This window comes from Populus euphratica, unplaced genomic scaffold (assembly GCF_000495115.2).
Source record: "Populus euphratica unplaced genomic scaffold, PopEup_1.0 scaffold140.1, whole genome shotgun sequence".
Classification (NCBI taxonomy): domain Eukaryota; kingdom Viridiplantae; phylum Streptophyta; class Magnoliopsida; order Malpighiales; family Salicaceae; genus Populus; species Populus euphratica.
The window spans coordinates 463,619-481,910 of record NW_011500028.1 but is presented as its reverse complement, the minus strand read 5'-3'; the positions used below and the strand labels follow the sequence as shown (position 1 = coordinate 481,910).

The following is an 18,292-nucleotide window of genomic DNA, read 5'->3' as shown; positions in this document are numbered from 1 at the left end:
CTGAATGTGACTGAAATTGATGAAACAAAAGAATCCCTCTTAATGGGGTCTGAAAGTATTAACCTTAACTTCTATCCGATTTGTCCAAACCCTGAGCAAACGGCAGGAATTGGTCGCCACTCGGACAGCCCTCCCCCCAGACGATGTTGGTGGACTTAACGTCCGAGGAGACGACGATTACTGGATTCATGTTCCTCCTGTTAACGGATATAAGGAAAAAAAATTCTATGTTTATTCTGATCAATAACTACACTTTTTTGTATATAGTGGTCAGGAAAATCAGTAGACTTAACCGAGACTAAATACTATACTTTCACATAACTTTAAGGATGTATCTTCACATTAATATGGTCTCCTTAGGTTTAAATTCAGGATACAATCAGTCACAAATTGAGCTTCCTCGAGGTACAACATCTTCCCACCCTTCAAAAAAAAAAATCAGCGAAAGTAGACAATAAGAAAAATAACAATGCTATCTAGGAGTTATTAATTACTAGGCTTAATTCCTAATTACATTAAGGTCCTTAGGGCAATTTCTTATAAATGGATGTCACTAAAGATCAAAAACATTTTGATTAATTGCGCTAATTAATATAGAAAATCATTGCTTAATTTCGGAAGGAATAGCAGGTTATAAAACAATGAAACCCTTGCTATGCCTGGCTGACCTTGTTTGGGGTGAAATCTATCTAAAATAAAGAACCTTTAGGGGACAAAAAAGAAACAAAAAAAGGAAATGGTCTTATCTGTTTTTATATAATTAGCCCATCTTCTAATTTATTTTTATATTTTTAATTTTATTAATTTTATTAACAACAACAATGAAAGAAGAGGAGAGGCCTTTAAGGAGAGAGGAGAGTGGATGAGAGTGAGAGAGGGTATGGTATTATGTGATTTTTAAAAAAAAAATCTTGTATTTGTCATGTATTTTGCAAATGACAGATATGTTCAAAGGATTTAGAGTTATTTTTAAAATAATATTATACCACGTACATACTGATTTAGTTAATTTAAATGAAGAAAAAAAAGTAAATAAAATAAGAGATTGAAAGCTCAATCATTTTATAAAAATAAAATTAACCTAATAAAATATATAAAGAATATTAGAAGCTCAACGTATTATATAAAGAGAGACTGAAATGAAAAATAAAAATTAGAGCAGGTTTTCTTTTGGCGAGGAGATATCTCTGAATATCCATCCATCTGGCATTGTAAGCGCCCAATGGGCTGCATGGCCGACCCAATCACTTTGTAAAACAAAATTATAATGAACTTAATATATACTGGTTGATTCTCGTAAACAGACATAGTATTTCACTATATGCTTCCCAGTTATACTCATTCCATCGAGTTGCCAAAGCCTCTAAACCCCTATAAATATTCTAACATTTAGTTTCCTCTCAACCATTGATCATGCAAAGCATGCATTGTGCACTGCCATACTAGTAATCAATCAAGTTCTAGCTAGCTTGCAAAAAGATTATCGAGTTCAAAGAAAAGAAAAGATCCCAAAAGACAATGGCATCCATCTTTAAGAATTTCATTGCTGTTTCTATCACAACATTTTTGTGTTTTAGTTTGTACCCTTGCTCGTCCGCATCGGCTCAAGAATCAGGAACTGCAACCTTCAACACACCTCCATTCCTTCGTAAGAATTTTCTTCATCCCTATAATATATGTAACTAGCCATATATTATCCCCCCCCCCCCTCGTGGCTAAATTATTAAAGCCAAAGTATACAATTTATTTGTGAATGCAGCTTCTAAATGGTATGGATATGAAGATGAAGGAGTGATGATTGCAGCAGCAAGTGAAGAAATTTATAATAATGGGGAAGCTTGTGGACAGTATTACCGAGTAACTTGTGTTAGTGGGACAAATGAGGGCACTCCATTTCCTTGTTTGGATAGTGGATCGGTAGTGGTGATGATTACAGATCTTTGCCCTCCTGATTCATGTAGGGGTACCATTGATTTGTCACAAGAAGCTTTTGCCTCCATTTCTGATCCCAATTCTGGTGTTATAAAATCTCTTACCAGCAGTATGTGCTCAAGAAATTTCTGCTCTCAAGATTTTTTTTTTTTTCAATCTATGTCCTCTTATTAATTTCTCATGACATGTATGGTTTTAACATATTGGCTATTCTGTGTTCAAATGTTACGCAGGGTTTGAGAGATGAAGCATGCATTGAAGAAAATACCTTCAGAATTTTTTCCTATAATTAATGCATTATTCCAATACCATTCAACTGAATTCTTTTTTTTTCTTTTTTTTGTGGTTGTATCCAATAACTGGATAAGAAATTGTACCAGAAATTACAGATTACTGAGATTTATTTATTATTTATAATTTTTTGATTGACATTGTTATGATTATTCTGGATGCCTTGCATGCTTTTAGTGTTGTTCAACTGTCAAAATATAATGAGATTTAAGAAAATTGAGTTGGATAATGTTTTGAATCTTAGGAGTTAGAGCCAACATTTAGAATAATTTATTCATATAAATAAATCATTTATCAGAAATATATTCTTAAAATAGTTTAGAGAGAAAATATTTAATGGTGGTAAGCTATATATATATATAGTGAACTATTCTCTTGGACAGATGCAGATGCTTACAATGATGTAATTCGTAAAATGATCTGGATATTTCTTGTTCAGATACTCCAACAAGTGAAATACATCTATTCCCAATTTGGGAATGTAATAATAATTATTTTTAAAAAATATTTTTATTTTAAAATATATTAAAATAATATTTTTTTATTTTTAAAAAATTATTTTTAATATTAATATATCAAAATGATCTAAAAATATCAAAAATATATTAATTTAAAATAAATAAAAATTTTAAATTTTTTTTAAAATATTTTCCAACTACAATATCAAATATTATCTTAATCTGGAAAAAAACTATTTTACTACTGTTTCACGAAAAAACCAAACACAAAATTATTAACTAAATTTTTTTTTTTATATATATATATATATAAACGAAACAGCCACCAACAATTTTAGTGTTTGTTTCTGCTGATTCCTAAGAAAAATTAAAAATTATAAAAATATAAATCAGAAATGGATTTCTCAGCAAATATTCATCCCGGCTAATTCGTAAACAAATTGAACATTATAGGATCATATTGGACTCGCTTAGGATTATTTATTATTGCTAATTTCCTCCCAAAAACAAGTCTTTGAAAGAGTGATATGTCTTTGTTGCTTTGTGCATGCACTGACCCTATGGCCTGCATGTCTGGCCTCTCTCTTTAAATAAAGCACAACTTGAAACAAAATCCTAATTATATAATTAAGAAACTTCATATTAGTTAATTTCCTCTCAAACTAAGACATAGAATTTAACAATGTATTCCGCATAATGTTTTTGATGCCATATAGTGCATCTAGCTTCAAAATTAACTTAATTTCAGTTATTTTTTCAATTATGTGCCACATAATTGATTAATGAAAATATTAACACTTCTATATTAAAAAAGAAAAAAAACATTTTGGATTCTTCCATCCGAATATACAAGCATCATTCCTATACCAACCCGAAATTCATTTTCTTGTCATTTGTTGTTGCTATAACATCACAAATTGTCGGATACAAATATCAATGTCAGCTTTAGTAGTTTCCATTTCTTGTAACAAATTAAAAATATTGGTTAGGGACCTAAGTGAAAGTAATTTTATGAAATAGGGACTAATTTTGATTTTTAATTTGTAACGTGCTTCTTGCCTCATTTCCCTCACTCAAACATGCATGCCGCGAGGTTGGCAAGCAAGAAGCGATTGCAAATTAATTTTACCAAGTCAATCTAGCAATTTGGCATAATGAAATAACAAGGATTAATTCAGTCGGTGACAACTTCACCAAAAACCTACAAATTAGAATATAATAATTGTCGATGGATATCATCAGCATGAAATCTTAAAACAAACTAATGGTCTAATAAAAAAAGTCAAAAAAATGACTCAAGTTTTATTTTTTACGTAAAAAAAAAAGAAAAAAAAACAATAACAAGAATATCTGTGTACAAATGGTGTCTCTATACAAAGTGGAAGGTCAAGAAAGGGTTATGCCACAATCTATGAGAGCCTCGAAGTTAATCTTAATAATCATGGGTGTCAAGAAGAATGCACATCAACGTAGGAATATCTCAAAGCAATGACTTAATTTTGATTTGTTCATACAATTTATTTTTTTCTTTTTTGGTTATGGGGGATCTTAATTATGCAATGACTTTGATTTGTTCATACAAGTCTATATCCTTTCTTGATTATGGGATTTCTTGTATCAATGTTCAATTATTGGTAAGGCCATGAACTAGTGGAAAAAAAACTTAATTAGCTAATTAAGAACACATGCAAATCGCAAGTCCTTGATTTTTGAATTGATTGATTTAGCTAGCTTATTGGTTGGCATTAACATTGGTAAGAGATAATTACTTGTACCTTCTTTAATCTACATTAATCGAATTTTATTTTTTATTTTTAAGATAGTGCTTTAATTTTTTTTTAATTTTTTTTTAAACTGTTTTTTGCATGAAAAAACATCAAATTAATATTTTGATATTATTTATATCCATTAATTATTTACTGTATTTTTAATTGAATTTTTTTTTTTAAACACCCCAATGCCACTACTACTGAATAAGTTCGATATTATTATGCTATGTTAAGTTCTAATTATTATATTATATGAAGTTGTGAGTTGAAAAGCGTACACTAAATTTTATTTTTTTTGGTTAAAAACTAGAATGTAGCTGCTTTGATTCAAAGCAAAATTTTGTTCTTTAACTAAATACTATTTTTAGATAAAACATAGGTAAAAACATATGCGATATCAAACATAAACACTATAAAATAATTTCATTAAAGGGGTACTTGACAAACTAAACTAGTACCATGCATGTAAGGAATTAAGATTAAGCAGCATCAAGTCAACTTTGAGAAGGAAAAGGTGAGAAGGCGTGCAAGTTGCTAGGTGAGTTGGTGAGGAATTTATCAACTGAAAGAACATGTAGCAGAAGGCATGGAGACATCCTTAAACAGTACAGTATAAGTAGCGAAGCCCTGGAAGCTGATGGCAAACACTACATTTTCTACCTTGGTTGTCTTAGCTAGCTAGAAGCGTCCAAGCAATGGCTCCAACACTAGCAGTGTCATTCAATGACTCCTCAGATATCACTGATTTTGTCCTGAACAAAGGCAATGGAGTAAAGGGTCTCTCCGAAATGGGCCTCGAAAGCCTCCCCAAGCAATACATCCAACCCCTTGAGGAAAGAATGTGTGGTACCAAAATCATGCCCCATGAATCCATTCCCATCATTGACATGTCAAAATGGGATGACCCTAAAGTTGCTGAAGCAATCTGTGAGGCTGCAGAGAAATGGGGATTCTTCCAGATTATTAACCATGGAGTTCCCATTGAAGTACTTGAGAATGTTAAGGAAGCAACTCATCAGTTCTTCAGATTACCAGCAGAGGAAAAGAGGAAGTATTTGAAAGAGTTTTCTCCTTCTAACAACGTGCGGTTTGGCACAAGCTTTAGTCCTGAATCTGAGAAGGCTTTAGAGTGGAAAGACTACCTTAGTCTCTTTTATGTCTCCGAAGATGAGGCTTCTGCATTGTGGCCTGCGGTTTGCAAGTAATAAATATTTAACTTTGCGCATTGCACATGTATATAACATTATTTCTTGATTATAACGGCTATCAATTTGTCGGCCTCGCGATTTTTTCTCTTTCAGGGATCAAGTGCTAGAGTACATGAATAGATCAGAAATTGTTATTAGAAAGCTACTGGATGTGCTATTGAAGAATCTGAATGTGACTGAGATCGATGAGACAAAAGAATCCCTCTTAATGGGGTCTAAAAGGACTAACCTTAACTACTATCCGATTTGTCCAAACCCTGAGCTCACTGTAGGAGTTGGCCGCCACTCGGATGTCTCAACACTCACTTTCCTCCTCCAAGATGACATCGGTGGACTTTACGTGCGAGGGAACAATGATAGCTGGATTCATGTTCCTCCTGTTAGCGGCTCCATTGTGATCAATGTTGGAGATGCCTTGCAAATAATGAGCAATGGTCGATACAAGAGCATCGAGCACCGTGTTATTGCTAATGGAAATAATAACAGGATCTCAGTTCCCATTTTCATCAACCCCAGGCCATCAGACAAAATCTCTCCTTTCCCCGAAGTGCTGGCCAGTGGCGAGAAGGCTGTGTATAAGGAAGTTCTGTACTCGGATTACGTCAAGCATTTCTTCCGAAAAGCACATGATGGGAAGAAAACAATCGATATGGCAAAGATATAATGCTCTCTTTTTTTTCCTTTCTTTCAGGTGTGTAACTTGTTTTGATACTACATGAGCAATGTGGTCTAATAAGGAGCAAGATTTACAAGGGTTGAGGCCGGTCACAACATGTCAGAGACCAGCACTTCACCTGTGGATTATCTTGTACACAAGAAGTTTTACTTTACTGCTGCTTGTCTTATTTGAAAAGAAATTATATGATTTTGCATGGTTTATATCCTTTATTGTGCGAGATATTATTCATTAAAGAGTTAAATCAGCATTCCTTTAGGCAACCTGCAGAATGCCTCTGCAACAAAGTACTTGAAGCTTCAAACTCTCTAATCCAAATCCAGAAAAATCATACTATAATTTAACAGAACGAGGAAAGGAAAACAGGCTTGCAGCAAAATATTTATTCAAACTGTCTGATTAATCATCAGGTAGCAAGAAACATTTTTCCATTTTACACCAAACCTTTAAGCAAAACCACAAGCATCTCAGCTACATCTATTTGACAACAAGCAATGACATTGCAGGAATTACAAGAATGCATGCCTCAATTGATGCCATCTATCCACCATTTGAGAACAACGGGATTAAAATGGCCACCTAGAATCTCTTTTTCATTATTACAAACAGTTTTTTGGTTGATAGACTGATGTATAAGAAGAGATTTTGAAGATGCTTCAACTAAATTTTACTCCGAACTGATAGCTCATGCTTCATTTGGTCCCTCAAAACTCTCCTCAGTAACTTGTTAGAAGCAGTTCGGGGAAACTCAGGAACAATCTTAACAAAGCTCACCTGTCAACAGCCAAGAATATGGAAACAATAAAGTTAGGAACCCAAACAATATCATGGTTTAAACTTTAAAACAACCATGTAGAGTAGCCTAGATACCAAGTCCAAACCAGATGTCATGTGAATGAAGAAAACATAAATTCAGAGTCAAACCTTAAACAAAGGGTTGAGATTGTTTTGGATGGATTTTGAGAATTTCATCTTCAACTTGTCTGGTTCCCCAACAAATCCTTTCTTTAGCACCACAAAAATTACCAATAGCTCTGGACCCCCATCTACTGGTGCTACACTGATAGCGGCAGTCTCCATGATGCTTTCCTCAGCACGGTCACAGACACGCTCAATTTCAACAGAACTTGTCTGTATATCAAGAAAGATTTGAGATTTTAAAATTCAGAAATTGGTCCAAGCATTCCAAAGGAAACACAAGGGATACAGGTGAAGGTCATTCAAGAGTCAGGAAGCATGCCATGCCAAAAGCCTATTAGGAGGGACAAAACTGAAGGACAATCCTGTCCATAGAGAATGTTGTACCTTAATTCCACCAAGATTCATGGTGTCATCTGCCCGGCCTTGTACAACAAAATAGCCTCCAACTGTTCGCTTAATGATGTCTCCATGTCTCCTAAGTTGCTGCAAATGCATGTGCCAAGTCATTAAAGACCTTTGAGTCCAGTTTTATATGATCATAAACCTGAAAATGCTAAGAAACCAGCTAAGCAGGTCTCCTAATCTTGGTGAAACAAGGAATGGAATGTCTAAATGTCAAACTATATCAGGAATAGGTATCTCCTTGTAATAGTACATGAACATATATCCAAATTTGCCTTTTAGGTAGGATACTAATGTTATAACCAAGTATATACAAACAGCTCTGTATGGAATTGTAATTAGACCATAACCGTGAAGAATGATTGCATATTGTAAGAACGGCAAATATGTACCATTCCCTTGTACATCGGAACCCCTATGAGGTAAACTTTGTCATGATCAGCATTGAGCAATCTATCGCTTGCTCCCAGATATAGAGGGAATAAACCCACTTCACCAACACAAGGCATGTCATCTGGCTGCAATAGATCAAAGAAATCGTATAGAACAGAAATGAATACGTCAGTCCTTCAGCTTGATTTATTCACTTTTATTTTGTTATCATGACAATTAATGTAATCTCCCACCTGGCACTAAGATCACACTGATATGATCCAGTGACAGGTCACACAGGTTGGTTTGCAATGGTAGAAATAAAAATTAGACCCAGAACAACAGTTGAACATTAAAGTTATCTTACATAAGAAACACCATTTTCGTCAAGGATGACAAAGCCTGCTGTCATCGATGCAGTGCTAAATGCTCCAAAAGCTTGTGGCTGCAATGGACATCCTTGGATGTAAGATGATGCAAGCTCTGTGCCTCCACAACATTCAATGATGGGCTTGTAATAAGCTCTCGAAGAAAGCCAAAGGTCATCGTCAACATTTGAGGCCTCACCAGTACTACAAAAGGATCTGTATATGCATTTTATAAGTCATATTTTTCCCGAATACCATGTGCAAAAATTAATATATTTTGAAGGTGAAAATTACTTCAACTTTGTCCAATCTAAGCCCTCCATACAGTTGGTGCTCTTCCAAGCTTTTACTATGCTTGGAACTGTACCCAAAACAGTAACTCCTGCATCCTGAAAAGAATGATAAGGCAATGGTTGGCTAGGGAATGGCAATGTTTCTGCTGCAAATGTATTATGTAGTGTTGTTTGGTTTTTAATACCTGTAGCTAAAGCTGGTATTTAACAGCTTCATGTAACAAAAATCATGCTTTGGGGGACAACACTAGATTTTGAGGGACAGCATTAGATTTTATCAAAGAAACACAGCAGGTAATACCTGAACGAACTTTCCAAACCTCCGGCTAAGAGGAGACCCATGGAAGAGGGCAAGAGTTGCGCCACATAAAAAGGTGGAATAAAGTAAAATTGGTCCCATCACCCACCCTAAATTCGTCGGCCAGCAGTAGACATCACCATCTTGAATGTCAACGTGAGCCCATGCATCCTCAGAACATCGAATTGGTGAAAGATGTGTCCATCCTATAGCTTTTGGATCCCCTGATTTAGACCAGTAAATAAGCTTGATAATCAGTTGATAATAGGGAAGAGGAAACACAGGTAAGAAAATAAGCATATCAAACATTTCTCTACCTGTGGTTCCAGATGAGAAAAGTATATTAGTCAGAGAGTCCACTGGTTGATAAACAGGAGTGTAATAATTTGGCCTGTCAGAGAATGAATACTGTTACAATTGGCATCAACGGATTAAAATATAAAACAGAGTAGAGAAACAAGTTAATAAAGATAAACCTTCCATTATGAATACAAATATATAATAAACTGCCTCAATTCATAAGCGCAAACATTACCTTGGAAGGTGATTGACACTGGACAAAAAATCTATCCATGTCTGATCCTGATTTCTTAATTGAAGCCCTACATCATTTCCAATCACAGGGATCACAATAGCCTTGCAAGGATTAGCTTCTACAACACGACTGCAAAAGAGAAGAAGTGTGTTTAGCATGAAAGTTTGGCACGTAGCCACAATCTATATAAGAGCATCTGACAGGGTATGTTTTGCAATATCACCCCAAATTTAGCAAGTTTTGATAGCAACAACATCTTCAGGGTCTCACTTAAGGAAAGATCAGTTTTAAACAGAAAGATTGTACCCATCATAACGATATAACAATAAGAGTGGGGTAGTCTTTACCTGTACAAAGGAAATTTTCGACCTCCTCTGAGAATAAAATCCTGAATACAGGATTGAAGTTAGGAATCAGAGTCTAAAAACGAAAGCAGAAAGAAGCAATATCTGTGAACAGAAATCTCAGACCACTTCTTCAATCTTTTGATCATTCAAAGAAACCACAAACTATTTGCTAAGAAGGTATCCTTATACCTTACCCTCTGCAGCTATTACTGTAGTTAAAGATGGCAGGAAAAAAAAAAATATTCAAAGCAGAAAAGCAATGGACACATTGAGAACTATGACAGCGAAATGTCACCTGAGTGAAGATACCCTTTGCATTGGAGACACGTAAACGAGTAGCAATTTCTTTAGCTGCAAAGCTGTCAGCTATAGATACAACAACAAATCCTGCTAATACAATGGCCAAGTATATAATAACTGCATTGACTGTCATTGGCATATCAATAGCAATTGCATCACCCTTTGTAAATGTTGTATCTAGTGCATTGGCCACCAACCTGCGCCACATTTCGTTTACAACACTGGTCAAGGACCATTCTTTCTCATGATACAGTGTAAGAAATTAGGACTCCATATGTTCTTTAACTTCTTTTAAAACCCATTGTGGGAAAAGAATCACATATTCATGCAAAAGAAATCATTTATAACATTTAGTCATTGCCATAAAAAACCTAAACATGGTGCAGCTTGTCATAGCATGATAAAACAAAAATATAAACATGAATGGTGTAGGCACATGAAGCATTACATTACTTGTTCTCGAAATTCTTTCAGTTTCAAATGGTGCAAAGCAGAATCATCCATTTCATCCCTCCAGACAATAGCCACATCATCATCCTTTTTACTAGGATGGCTTGCAGGTTGCAGGCAGCATTCAGCAATATTCAGAACAGAACCTGGAAGCCATGTTCCTCCTGGTTTTGATTTGTCAGTTGTGTCGAGAATGCACTTTGGCGGTTCACGAAATACAACTGAAAGCTCCTTCAGAACAATTGACCAATAAGCCTGGAAATCATTTGCAAACACTAAATTGAATAAGGAAATGAACCTTGAAATATACCACATTTTAAAAATCATAACTAAATGTACCTAAAATGTTATGCTCATATGGCAATAGTCCTTATTTACCTCAGGATGTTCAACAGAGAATTTCTGAAAGAGGCTAAAACTTTTTATAGGATCCTTGTATTCAGTTCCTAAAAGCTTCCGACCATGAATCTCCATTACACGTCCCAAGTTTGCCCGTCTAGATTCGTTTCTACCATTTAAATATCATTTCAATAACTAAATCAGTTAGGAAGGGAAAATATTAAAAACCACACACTTTCACATATTGATCGAGCATTTCCTTGACCCTCTATAACATATAACCAATTTGAGGCATCAACAGGAATCTACATTCAACTGTACTCTATATATGAAAGCCAAGATGTACACCAACTTCAAGTGCAACTTATACAGCAACCAAAATTTAGCAGCAGAAATTATTGGCATTAGCATGGGTTGAACTGACCACAGTACCAAGAGTAAATTACTCGCATGGCCCCCCACGGTTAGGAGGTAGATCACATTAGCCCCTCTACTATAATTCTGGGCATCTCAGTCCTCATAGTTTCAATTCCTAGCCATATTTGCCCCTCCATCCACTCATAAGTGTACCTATGGGAGCACATGGCATCCATCTAATGGACATAAATTCTACGGACCCATGATTGATAATATGTGATGTAGGGATTAATATGACCAAATTCTGAAACTTGGAGGATCACACACGTAACTTTCCCTGGACTGACATGGTCAACGACTTTGTAGTTCAAGAAAACGGCATCTGCTTGCCGTCAATCATCGATCAAGAAATCCAAACATAGAAAGAACCAAAGAAAAAAAAAAACAGCAAAATGATGAAAAGTGAAAACAATCAAGAAACCACGGATGAAACCAGAGAAAGGGAGAAACATTACAGAGAAGGAAACCAATAGATAGGAGGGCCCTTGGTTGAGGAATCCCAATGAGAATAGACAGAGTAATAAACAAGTTGATGCACTCCATGAGGATGCCATGGTTTTAGCACTCTATTGTCCACCACTTTCCTCCAAACCTCTCTTGGGTCTAACCCTTTTGCTTCACCAATTGTTTCTTTGAGGATTCTGTAGAATTCTTTAGCCTCCTCTTCCACAAACAAACCTGCCTTGATTATATCATCAACTCCCACTTCAGTTATGCTCTTCTTCTTCCCCATCATTACCCCCCTCTCTCTCTCTCTCTTAAACACACACACACACACACACACAGTTCGATTTTCCTATGCTTACTTGGCTATGGCCTATGGCTCTTGTCATTATTTAAGACAACGTGAAGTGATAAAGTAGGTGAAACGCAGGTGTGGCAGGTGACCACGAGCGGGCACCCGTTTTGCACTTACTACTCTGATTTAAATTCTGGTTGGCGTGTATTATTTATTCTTCGTGTCGCGGCCGTCATAAAAATTATTTTAAAAAATATATTAAAATAATATTTTTTTATTTTTTAAAATTTACTTTTAACTTTAAAAATATTTACAAATATGTAATTTAAAATAAAATGAACAAAATTTAATGAAAAATAAATTTCACAGGAACCCAAACAATCTATGGCTAAATTTTCTCTCCCCTCTTTAGCTTTTTTTTTTTTTTTTAGTACCAAGATTTGACGTATTAATTCTGCCTCTGCACTAAAATAAAAATTACAAGAAATCAATTTAATTTTTTTAATGAGAAATGTCAGGAGAAGTGGAAGATGCCATTGAACAGTGATGTTTCGTTGGCCAAGTAATTCAATTTAATTATAGAAGCTCGTCCATTAGGGTTTTTCTTGGGTGCTTAACATGGCAATGGAATTATATTTCCACGATGGCCTCCTCTGATCTCCCCTTGTAATCTAGCAATTTGTAACATCATATTCTCCTTCGAGAGAATTTTAAGCCTCATCTTTCTTTCAAGTGTAAAGAACTCATTACCACTAAATCAGAAATCCATTGTTAGCCACTCCATAAATTTACTAAACAATAAAATTGCAGACATTTTACATTTGTTTTTCAATCGAGACAGCAAAAAAGCATTCCTTATCAAAGAACCAAGCCTTGGATGAGACAGAAGAGATGGGTTCTCCTTGTGTTTTTAAACAAAAAATTACTTTAAAAATACTCCAGAGATGAATTTATTTTTATATTTTCATATTCAAACACGTTCTTGTTCCTATTATATTTTACTTCGAACGGACAGCTCTTTCTTCATTTGGTCCCTTAAAACTCTCCTTAATAACTTGTTGGAACTAGTTCTAGGAATCTCGGGAACAATCCTCACATGGTTTACCTGTCCAAAACATTCAAAAACTATACCAGTTACCACTACAGAAACACCTCAAGAATGTGAGTATATTGACAAGTGGAGGTGAAGTGCAAACCTTGAACAAAGGATTCAGGTTGGTCTGTATGGCTCTGGTGAATTTCTTCTGCAAATCTTCTGGTTTTGAACTATATCCTTCCTTTAGTACAGCAAACATTACAAGGAGTTCTGGACCTCCATCTTCTGGCGCTGCACTTATTGCAATACTCTCCACTATGCTTTGATCAACATTGTTACACGCATGTTCGATTTCGACAGAACTTGTCTGCAAATGATCAGGGAAAAAAATTGAGGTTCAAAACTTGGAAAACAAGCCTTTCAAAAGTTGAAAGAGGAGCAGTTCTAGAGAATGGAATACCTTAATGCCACCAAGATTCATGGTGTCATCAGCCCTGCCTTGCACAATGAAATAGCCTCCAGCAGTTCTCTTAATGATATCTCCATGTCTCCTGAGTTGCTGCAAATTAATGGATATAAGAAGGCAATTCTGTCAACTTCTTGATAAGGATTTTAGCTACTTACAAGTTCGGACAGAAGCAGAAACGTATTTGTTTGGAGAGACCAAAACAAAGACATAAAATGAATGTTTATGAGACAGTTTTGAAGTGAATTTATGTCATTTCAAAACAAAACAAAAGGTACAAGGTGTCATTCCAAAACAAAACAAGAGGTACAAGGACACATGTCCTGTCTATATCCTGATATAATTTTTTCTTATGTCTTGAGACAACCAAAAACTACTTAAAGATGGAAATGTCAAAAAAAAGAAGCAAGAATTAGCATACCATTCCTTTATACATTGGCATTCCCTTGAAGTAAATTCTGTCATGATCAGCATTAAGCAATCTATCTGATGCTCCCATGATTAAAGGAAACAAGCCTACTTCTCCAACACATGGTTGATCATCTGGCTGTAATACAGACAAGACCAAATACGTAAAATATCTGCACATTCATTGGATAAGTTCCATTGTTTTTATCATGGAAATCTTTGAAATTGTTCACTTGCCAGAAAAATGTTCTTACATAAGGAACTCCTTTGTCGTCAAGGATGACAACGCCTGTAGCCATTGAGGCAGTGCTTAACGCTCCTAAGGCTTGTGGCTGCAATAAAGTTCCTTGGAGGTAGCTTGATGCAAGCTCCGTGCCTCCACAAACTTCAATAATGGGCTTGTAATAAGCTCTTGAAGAAAGCCAAAGGCCACTATCAACATCAGAGGCTTCTCCAGCAGTAACAAAGGATCTGCAGAGGCATTTGTTTTTTTCTCGAAATCCTCCGGAAATGTGGAAGCAAAGATTTAACCGTAGTTGAAAGAAAAGATAACCTTATCTTTGTCCAATTTAAGCCTTCCATGCAATTTGTACTCTTCCAAGCTTTTACCATAGATGGGATCGTGCCGAGAATAGTCACACCGGCATCCTGAACAGATGGAATAGAAAAGGATAAGGTGGTTTCTTCATCCTACTGAAGAACTCACCCCTGCCTTGGCTGTTTACTCATGCAGCTGCTGCCTCCTGTGGTCTGCTTTGCTTTTTGCCTTGTTCGTTTTTCTTTTTTGGTTGGTTTCAATGATTTTTAAGGGTGCCCAAACTGTTCTGTTTATTCTAGAAATTCAACCAACCAATTTGTTATAAATGCTTAAAGCTGAGGGTAAGCACGAAGTCACTAGAGACATGGCATTTATAGCAAAGCAGAATAAGTATCAGACACATTACCTGAACAAATTTTCCGAAACCACCGCCAAGAGGAGATCCATGATAGAGAGCGAAAGTTGCACCGCTTAGAAAGGCTTCATAAAGCACAATTGGTCCTGCTACCCATCCTAGATTTGTAGGATAGCAGAAAACATCTCCAACTTGAAGATCAACATAAGCCCATCCATCGTTAGCTGCTCGAATTGGTGAAAGCTGTGTCCATGGTATAGCTTTTGGTTCTCCTGATTCGGACCAATGACCAAGTTAAAAACTTATGAGACAACATAAAGCCAAAGTATGGCAAACACTAAATACTTGGTGAGCAAGTTTGTTACCTGTGGTTCCAGATGAAAAGAGTATGTTAGTCGGAAAGTCTATTGGATTATAAACTGGAGAGTAATGATTTGGTCTTTCGCAGACCATTGCAGTACAAGATATTTTTAGTCAGATTCATACCAAATGATTCCATAAACAACGATAATGATTGTCTTGAAAGACCACCCTTAAACAGTAGCTTTGCACATTACCTTGGAAGGTGTATGACACTGGCAAGAAAATCCCCCCAAGATTGATCCTGTTCTCTTAATTTAATGCATACATCTCCCCCACTCACAGGGAGCACAATAGCTTTATGTGGAGCAGCTTCTACGACTCGACTGCAAAAGAAAGAATAAACCATGATGTTCCTTTTCGTGCTGTCTCAAGTCTAACAGAATTCAGAACTGCAATGCATTTGCACATCAAATTCCAGAAAGAAAGTTTAGCATTGCAGAATTGACTTCCATCTCAGGCAAATGTTTCATGTGTGAAGGCATTTTGGAGTTCCTTCAAACAAAAACCATTATTTGGAACTTAGAAGTTAGCATCTATGATATGTAGAAGGGCTTCTGCACCTCAGAGTCATTCTACAATAAATAATCTCATAGGCTGAGAATTTAGAACCATCATCAATTGCAATCTAGATTGAAACAAGAATGCACATAAAAATATAGCAGACAAAGCATATGTTAATTAGCTATTAGAGTCTTGATTGTTAGACATACAGATGATCAATCTGCAATACTAAAATGTTTTCTGCAATGTCGGCCAACGGTAGCAAATAAGTTGGTGGTAGGTTCAAGCGTCTTTTGAGGGCTTCACTAGGGTAACTCTAGATTCAAATGCGTAGTTTATTTCTGTTAATAACTAGCATTTCCAAATTCCAATACACGAATAAATTTAGCACTGAAAGATAAGATTCACCTGTATAAGGGGAACTTGCGACCTCCTCTCAGTATAAAATCCTGCATTCAAATTTAAGGCAGGAATCAATTCTGAATACAATATTGAAACATGCTATAGCTATCATCAAAATCAAGTTCATATCCTTTGATGATACTAAATTAAGTGATATATAAAAGTGAGATTTGACCTGAGTAAAGATACCCTTTGCGTTAGACACATGCAAACGAGTAGCAATTTCCTTTGCTGCAAAGCTATCAGCTATTGATACAACAACGCATCCTGCTAGGATAATCGCAAAATATATTATAATCGCATGGACAGTCATTGGCATGTCAATCGCAATTGCATCCCCCTTTGAAAATGTTGCATCCACTGCATTTGCCACTAACCTGCAACCCATGTTCTTGACATTAATTTAACAGAATATAAAGCAGAAAGGGGGAAAGAAGTCGGCACTGGAAGAAAAGGAAGAGAAGACAGGAGAAATGCAGAAAAAAATTGAGAAATTGAAACAAAAAAAACTTTAAAGACGCTGCTAGTTTTAACTTATATTCATGTTTCACTAAGATGAAATCTAAGCTGCATATCATTATATTAAAAGAGTAAGAAGATGGAATCATACATTACTCGTTCTCGAAGTTCTTTTAATGTCATAAAATGAAGTTTGGAATCACCACCTTCATCTCTCCATATGACTGCCAAACTATCATCATCTTTTCGAGGATGTCTACTGGGCTGTAAACAGCATTCAGCAATATTCAAAACTGAACCTGGAAGCCAAGTTCCCCCTCGTTTCGATTTGTCAGTGGTGTCTAGAATGCACCTTGGAGGTTCACGAAATACAACAGGAAGTTCTTTCAGAAGTATTGACCAATAAGCCTGGAATTCCATCAGAAAATGTTAAACTCACCAGAAAACATAATCTATAACTATGATACTTGAAGCAGTCCTTGCTTACCTCGGGATGTTGAGCAGTGAATTTCTGAAAGAGATTAAAACTTGAAATAGGGTCCTTGTATGAAGTCCCTAAAAGCCTTGGACCATGAACTTCCATTATCCTTCCCAAGTTTGTATGTTTTGACTGATCCCTGACACAGAAAATTAAAGATCTATCATTCATGAACATCCTAATAGAAGCGCGCGCGCGCGCACACACAATAGCCAGCTTTACCAAGAGGTTAACTATGGAGACGGGAAAGGAAAAGAACTCACAGAGAAGGGAACCAGTAAAGAGGAGGTCCATTGTTAGTGGAATCCCAGTGAGCATAGACAGAGTAGTAAACCAGTTGGTGCAGCCCATGTGGATAATATGGCTTTAGCACTCTTTTAGCCGCCAGCTTTTGCCACAACTCTCTAGGGTCTGACCCTTTAGCAGCACCAATTGTTTCTTTGAGGATTTTGTGAAATTCTTTGGCATTGTCTATGCATAGACCTGCCTTGATTATATCATTCACTTCCAGTTCATCCATGCCTTTCCTCTCCATTTCCCTGTGTGTCGGTGTCTTGATAACAACTTCAGTAGCAGGAAGAGAAGGGAGAATAGTGCCGGTTGGTCCCTATGCCAAGTGAAAACTTGGTATTCTTATATTATAGAAGCAGCCAATTACTCGTATTTATCACAGAATTATTTTAATTTAAAAATTTAAATAATTAAATAAGATTTTAAAATATAATTTATATTATTTTTTAATATATATTTTTTCAAGTGAAAGCTCTTTAAACTTAAAATTTATATAAATTTATATTATTTTATATTTAATTTTTATTAAATAAATAAAAATAGTAAGATTCGAACTCATAACCGTTTAATCAACAAAACTTTGATATGATATTAAAAAACTATCCCAATCTAAAAATTTAAAAAGAGATTACAAGATATAATTTATATTATTTTCTAACATGTTTGACAATAAGCAAAATTCCTAGAGAAAAATGCAACTTATTTACAAGATCCCTAATTAATTTCTAACATGTTGAAGAAGAATGTTCATATATTGTTAATGTATTTTTTAACTCAGAAAAAAATTTTAATTCAGAATAATATGTGTTTATAAAATAAATTAAAAATTATATGAGCTAATAAATCATAAAAAAAATATTAATACTAGCTAGAAATTAAA

General features: G+C 35.4%; 3 protein-coding genes and 1 pseudogene across 6 annotated transcripts; 2 read left to right on the top strand and 2 right to left on the bottom strand.

Annotated features, from left to right (window-relative positions):
• Positions 1–1,518: 1,518 nt before the first annotated feature.
• LOC105142356 (EG45-like domain containing protein) lies at positions 1,519–2,172 on the top strand (annotated as a pseudogene).
• Positions 2,173–5,085: 2,913 nt separating this feature from the next.
• LOC105142340 (feruloyl CoA ortho-hydroxylase 1-like) lies at positions 5,086–6,552 on the top strand. Its single transcript, XM_011049928.1, has 2 exons — positions 5,086–5,651; positions 5,752–6,552. Exons 1-2 carry the CDS (start codon positions 5,146–5,148, stop codon positions 6,320–6,322), a joined length of 1,077 nt encoding a protein of 358 aa, XP_011048230.1. The 5' UTR covers positions 5,086–5,145; the 3' UTR covers positions 6,323–6,552.
• Positions 6,553–6,688: 136 nt separating this feature from the next.
• On the bottom strand, positions 6,689–12,186 carry LOC105142339 (probable acyl-activating enzyme 18, peroxisomal). Of its 3 annotated transcripts, XM_011049925.1 has the most exons (14): positions 11,832–12,186; positions 10,999–11,128; positions 10,619–10,875; positions 10,166–10,367; positions 9,871–9,911; positions 9,524–9,652; positions 9,306–9,379; positions 8,992–9,212; positions 8,692–8,786; positions 8,397–8,613; positions 8,050–8,175; positions 7,640–7,738; positions 7,259–7,465; positions 6,689–7,108 (listed from the first exon to the last, which is right to left on the bottom strand). In XM_011049925.1, exons 1-14 carry the CDS (start codon positions 12,110–12,112, stop codon positions 6,995–6,997), a joined length of 2,193 nt encoding a protein of 730 aa, XP_011048227.1. In that variant the 5' UTR covers positions 12,113–12,186; the 3' UTR covers positions 6,689–6,994. The 3 variants fall into 3 exon arrangements, with proteins under 3 accessions (XP_011048227.1, XP_011048228.1, XP_011048229.1); XM_011049926.1 differs by lacking the exon at positions 10,999–11,128 and having other exon boundaries at positions 11,832–12,015; XM_011049927.1 differs by lacking the exons at positions 10,999–11,128; positions 11,832–12,186 and having other exon boundaries at positions 10,624–10,715.
• Positions 12,187–12,868: 682 nt separating this feature from the next.
• LOC105142338 (probable acyl-activating enzyme 18, peroxisomal) lies at positions 12,869–17,733 on the bottom strand. Of its 2 annotated transcripts, none has more exons than XM_011049923.1 (14): positions 17,385–17,733; positions 17,131–17,260; positions 16,795–17,051; positions 16,360–16,561; positions 16,191–16,231; positions 15,476–15,604; positions 15,284–15,357; positions 14,970–15,190; positions 14,579–14,673; positions 14,280–14,496; positions 14,039–14,164; positions 13,612–13,710; positions 13,312–13,518; positions 12,869–13,220 (listed from the first exon to the last, which is right to left on the bottom strand). In XM_011049923.1, exons 1-14 carry the CDS (start codon positions 17,654–17,656, stop codon positions 13,107–13,109), a joined length of 2,184 nt encoding a protein of 727 aa, XP_011048225.1. In that variant the 5' UTR covers positions 17,657–17,733; the 3' UTR covers positions 12,869–13,106. The 2 variants fall into 2 exon arrangements, with proteins under 2 accessions (XP_011048225.1, XP_011048226.1); XM_011049924.1 differs by having other exon boundaries at positions 17,131–17,253; positions 17,385–17,474.
• Positions 17,734–18,292: the final 559 nt, after the last annotated feature.